At 48.9% G+C, this 6000-nt stretch overlaps 1 protein-coding gene across 7 annotated transcripts in view; it reads right to left on the bottom strand.

Annotated features, from left to right (window-relative positions):
* Window positions 1-1955: 1955 nt before the first annotated feature.
* The window catches only part of PCM1 (pericentriolar material 1), a 382937-nt gene continuing 378892 nt past the window's right edge, over window positions 1956-6000 (bottom strand). For all 7 annotated transcript variants that reach the window (XM_075347110.1, XM_075347104.1, XM_075347105.1 and 4 more), the window contains one exon: window positions 1956-2269. In XM_075347110.1, the coding sequence (XP_075203225.1) occupies window positions 2244-2269 (26 nt within the window). In that variant the 3' untranslated portion in view covers window positions 1956-2243. The remainder of the gene's footprint in view (window positions 2270-6000) is intronic.

Here is a 6000-nt window from a genome sequence, read left to right as displayed (position 1 = left end):
GACAGAGAGGCTGATGCTGGGGACAGAGAGGCTGATGCTGGGGACAGAGAGGCTGATGCTGGGGACAGAGAGGCTGATGCTGGGGACAGAGAGGCTGATGCTGGGGACAGAGAGGCTGATGCTGGGGACAGAGAGGCTGATGCTGGGGACAGAGAGGCTGATGCTGGGGACAGAGAGGCTGATGCTGGGGACAGAGAGGCTGATGCTGGGGACAGAGAGGCTGATGCTGGGGACAGAGAGGCTGATGCTGGGGACAGAGAGGCTGATGCTGGGGACAGAGAGGCTGATGCTGGGGACAGAGAGGCTGATGCTGGGGACAGAGAGGCTGATGCTGGGGACAGAGAGGCTGATGCTGGGAGGAGAGAGGCTGATGCTGGGAGGAGAGAGGCTGATGCTGGGAGGAGAGAGGCTGATGCTGGGAGGAGAGAGGCTGATGCTGGGAGGAGAGAGGCTGATGCTGGGAGGAGAGAGGCTGATGCTGGGAGGAGAGAGGCTGATGCTGGGTGGAGAGAGGCTGATGCTGGGAGGAGAGAGGCTGATGCTGGGAGGAGAGAGGCTGATGCTGGGAGGAGAGAGGCTGATGCTGGGAGGAGAGAGGCTGATGCTGGGAGGAGAGAGGCTGATGCTGGGAGGAGAGAGGCTGATGCTGGGAGGAGAGAGGCTGATGCTGGGAGGAGAGAGGCTGATGCTGGGATGAGAGAGGCTGATGCTGGGAGGAGAGAGGCTGATGCTGGGGGCAGAGAGGCTGATGCTGGTGCAGCATGGGGGATGGAGCACGATGGGGAGTGCGCAGCATGGGGGATGGAGCACGATGGGGGGTGCGCAGCATGGGGGATGGAGCACGATGGGAGGTGCACACCTCCCCCCCAACACACACACACACCACACACTGGGAACCACAAACACCGGCCTACACAGACACCCACACACACAGACAACGCTGCACACACACAACACCCAACACACAAACACCGCGGCATGCATAAATATACGCACATACCGCACAACACACACAACATGTACAGCGCCCTACACAAACACTTGGTAACTACAGACAACAACATCTATATATATATATATATATATATACACACATCTATCTATATATATATATATATATATACACATCTATCTATATATATATATATATATATATCTATATATATATATATCTATCTATATATATCTATATATATATATATCTATATATATATATATCTATATATATATATATATATATATCTATATCTATATATATATATATATATATATATATATATATATATATATCTATATATATATATATATATAACAAAAATCATACATGAACTACACAATACATAAATTCTAGAATACCCGATGCGTAGAATCGGGCCACCTTCTAGTACTTATATATTAATATACAGCAGAATGCTTCAAGTCCACCGAGGATTTTTTATGCCAGGGGCTGGGAACCTCAGGCCCGTAATGACTTTCTGCTGCCCCCGGGCACATTCCTGGGGACCACAGTACCTCAGGACCGCAATGACTTTTTCTGCAGCCCCCGGGCACATTCCTGGGGACCACAGTGCTTGGGCTGCAGCCGCGTTTTTGCCGGCTGCTGGTCCTTTAAATCCCACTGCGTGATGAGAGTACACACTCCACTTATGCTGGCCTGTGGTAAGGCTTACTTTGTGGGCGGGGTAAGCAGCGCTGAATGTGCTCAGTGCTGCACTCCAGTCACAGAAGAGGAGCAGCAGTTTTACCAGCCTCCCTGCTGTATATGGCTCCTGGACCTGTGGTGTGTGACTTCTCCTCCTCCACCCCTTGGGTACTGCATTATATGTTCCATCAAGATGTGCAATTTTACAAAGGATGACCAGGAAGGGCTCATCTCCAAGGAAAAGACCCAAAAGGAGACATTTTCAGCCACTGAGGCTTCAGAAATTCCATCCTCACAGGAAGTAAAACACAAGTACAGATAAGCAAAACTTTATTTAGAACTTCATTCTAACAATTACGAATTTACAAAAAGAAAGCCGTACAAAGAAAGATTAGGACATGGAAAATGAACAGTGCTTAGACTTCGATCCATGTAGGATTCCTTACACAACCAGAACTGACAGGTTTATCTTTAACTCAACTGATCCTGAATAACTGTGTCCTAAGACATCACCTATTTTATACTTAAACTTTCAAACTTGGAAGGTATAGTGCGGATTTTCCATTTGCTTCAGGTCTGTAGCACTGATGAGCAGCGTATTTCAGGCAGGGTGGGATCCAAAACTTTCTGCAATAACAAGCAAAAATATATAAATATAAATACCCTGACCTAGCCCTGCCAATCACATGCACTGTCAGGGCTTATGTACCCCAAATATCCTTTTGGTGGCAGACTTCAGATAATAAAAATGTACAAAAAAAAAAAAAACAACTTCGGTAAACCTCTTTGGTAAGGATCCAACCTAACAGTTTTAGGCTGGGGCCAATTTTTTTTTTTTGTTTGCTTTATTTCTTCCCATTAGAGTTACTTTTCTACTTAGTGGGGCTATTTTCTTCTCGGACAGGTTGTGATTTTAAATTACACCATTTTCAAAATGCAAAGATATTGTGAAAAAGAAAAAATTGCTTTCATTGAACGATAGCAATTAAATGACAACTTGATTTTGCAGAGCAGTAGAAATTTAATCTAAATTTGAAATTTAAGTGGTAAAACAAATTCTGAAATTTGCATACACAATTTGGTTTGTGTTGCCATTTTTTGAGACAAGTAAGTTGTTTTTCCATCAATAGTGTCAGGCCTTATTTTATGGATGCCATTTTGGGATGCACACAGTTGGATTGCCCCTTTTATTGCATTTGATGGAAGACTGTGCATAGTCCAACAACAGAAATTCTAGAATTTCATTTTTTCCCACTACTTTATCTTGTTAAACCGTACGTTTTAATTAATTCATGTTTTGATAGATCAAACTGTTCAGAATGTGGTGGTAGCAAGGGAAGAAGGGAATTTTGTTTACTTACCGTAAATTCCTTTTCTTCTAGCTCCAATTGGGAGACCCAGACAATTGGGTGTATAGCTACTGCCTCCGGAGGCCACACAAAGTACTACACTTAAAAGTGTAAGGCCCCTCCCCTTCTGGCTATACACCCCCCCGTGGGATCACGGGCTCCTCAGTTTTAGTGCAAAAGCAAGAAGGAGGAAAGCCAATAACTGTTTTAAATACAAATTCAACCCGAGAAACAACCTCGGAGAACTGAACTGTTCAACATGAACAACATGTGCACCCGAAAAAAAAACAAATTTCCTAAGAAAAACAGGGCGGGTGCTGGGTCTCCCAATTGGAGCTAGAAGAAAAGGAATTTACGGTAAGTAAACAAAATTCCCTTCTTCTTTGTCGCTCCTAATTGGGAGACCCAGACAATTGGGACGTCCAAAAGCAGTCCCTGGGTGGGTAAAAGAATACCTCGTGATAGGGCCGTCAAACAGCCCTTTCCTACAGGTGAGCCACCGCCGCCTGAAGGACTTGTCTACCTAGGCCGGCATCCGCCGAAGCGTAGGTATGCACCTGATAATGCTTGGTAAAAGTGTGCAGACTCGACCAGGTAGCCGCCTGGCACACCTGCTGAGCCGTAGCCTGGTGCCGTAATGCCCAGGACGCACCCACGGCTCTGGTAGAATGGGCTTTCAGTCCTGATGGAATCGGAAGCCCAGCAGAACGGTAGGTGTGAAGAATTGGTTCCTTGATCCAACGCGCAAGGGTGGATTTGGAAGCTTGCGACCCTTTACGCTGACCAGCGACAAGGACAAAGAGTGCATCCGAGCGGCGCAGAGACGCCGTGCGGGAAATGTAGATCCTGAGTGCTCTCACCAGATCCAATAAATGCAAACCCTTTTCAAATTGGTGAACTGGATGCGGACACAAAGACGGTAAAGTGATATCTTGATTGAGATGAAAGGAAGATACCACCTTGGGAAGAAATTCTGGAATTGGACGCAGAACTACCTTGTCCTGGTGAAACACCAGGAATGGAGATCTGCATGATAACGCCGCCAGCTCGGACACTCTCCGAAGAGACGTGACCGCCACTAGAAAGGCCACTTTCTGTGAAAGACGAGAAAGGGAAACCTCCTTCATAGGCTCGAAAGGCGGCTTTTGGAGAGCAATTAGAACCTTGTTCAGGTCCCAGGGCTCCAACGGCCGCTTGTAAGGGGGGACGATATGACAAACCCCTTGCAGGAACGTGCGTACCTGAGGAAGTCGCGCCAGGCGTTTCTGAAAAAATACGGATAGCGCGGAGACTTGACCCTTAAGGGAGCCAAGCGACAAACCTTTTTCCAACCCAGACTGCAGGAAGGAAAGAAAAGTAGGCAATGCAAAAGGCCAGGGAGAAACTCCCTGAGCCGAGCACCAAGAGAGGAATATCCTCCACGTCCTGTGGTAGATCTTGGCGGAGGATGGTTTCCTAGCCTGTCTCATGGTGGCAACCACTTCATGAGAAAAACCTGAGGCCGCTAGGATCCAGGACTCAATGGCCACACAGTCAGGTTCAGGGCCGCAGAATTCAGATGGAAAAACGGCCCTTGAGAGAGCAAGTCTGGACGGTCTGGTAGTGCCCACGGATGGCCTACCGTGAGGTGCCACAGATCCGGGTACCACGACCTCCTTGGCCAGTCTGGAGCGACGAGAATGGCGCGGCGGCAGTCGGACCTGATTTTGCGGAGCACTCTGGGCAACAATGCCAGAGGTGGGAACACATACGGTAGCCGGAACTGCGACCAATCTTGAACTAAGGCGTCTGCCGCCAGAGCTCGGTGATCGTGAGACCGTGCCATGAAAACCGGGACCTTGTTGTTGTGCCGTGACGCCATCAGGTCGACGTCCGGCATCCCCCAGCGGCGACAGATCTCCTGAAACACGTCCGGGTGAAGGGACCATTCCCCTGCGTCCATGCCCTGGCGACTGAGAAAGTCTGCTTCCCAGTTTTCTACGCCTGGGATGTGAACGGCGGATATGGTGGATGCCGTGTCTTCCACCCACGTCAGAATCCGCCGGACTTCCTGGAAGGCTTGCCGACTGCGTGTTCCCCCTTGGTGGTTGATGTATGCCACCGCTGTGGAGTTGTCCGACTGAATTCGGATCTGCTTGCCTTCCAGCCACTGTTGGAAGGCTTGTAGGGCAAGATAGACTGCTCTGATCTCCAGAACATTGATCTGAAGGGTGGACTCTTTCCGAGTCCACGTACCCTGAGCCCTGTGGTGGAGAAACACTGCTCCCCACCCTGATAGACTCGCATCTGTCGTGACCACCGCCCAGGATGGGGGTAGGAACGACTTTCCTTTTGACAATGAGGTGGGAAGAAGCCACCACCGGAGAGATTCCTTGGCTGCCTGAGAGAGGGAGACCTCCCTGTCGAGGGACGTCGTCTTCCCGTCCCATTGGCGGAGAATGTCCCATTGTAGTGGACGCAGATGAAACTGCGCAAAAGGAACTGCTTCCATTGCTGCTACCATCTTCCCTAGGAAGTGCATGAGGCGCCTCAAGGGGTGCGACTGGCCCTGAAGGAGAGATTGCACCCCTATCTGTAGCGAGCACTGTTTGTCCAGTGGAAGTTTCACTATCGCTGAGAGAGTATGAAACTCCATGCCAAGATATGTTAGTGATTGGGTCGGGGTTAGATTTTACTTTGAAAAGTTGATAATCCACCCGAAACTCTGGAGAGTCTTCAGTGCCACGTTCAGGCTGTGTTGGCATGCCTCTTGAGAGGGTGCCTTGATAAGTAGATCGTCCAAATACGGGATCACGGAGTGACCTTGCGAGTGCAGGACTGCTACTACTGCTGCCATGACCTTGGTGAAGACCCGAGGGGCTGTCGCCAGCCCGAAAGGTAGAGCTACGAACTGCAGGTGTTCGCTTCCTATAACGAAGCGTAGAAAACGCTGATGCTCTGGCGCAATTGGCACGTGGAGATAAGCATCCTTGATGTCTATTGATGCTAGGAAATCTCCTTGAGACATTG

Source organism: Anomaloglossus baeobatrachus, chromosome 1 (assembly GCF_048569485.1).
Source record: "Anomaloglossus baeobatrachus isolate aAnoBae1 chromosome 1, aAnoBae1.hap1, whole genome shotgun sequence".
Classification (NCBI taxonomy): domain Eukaryota; kingdom Metazoa; phylum Chordata; class Amphibia; order Anura; family Aromobatidae; genus Anomaloglossus; species Anomaloglossus baeobatrachus.
This window is presented reverse-complemented; position numbering and strand designations above follow the sequence as displayed.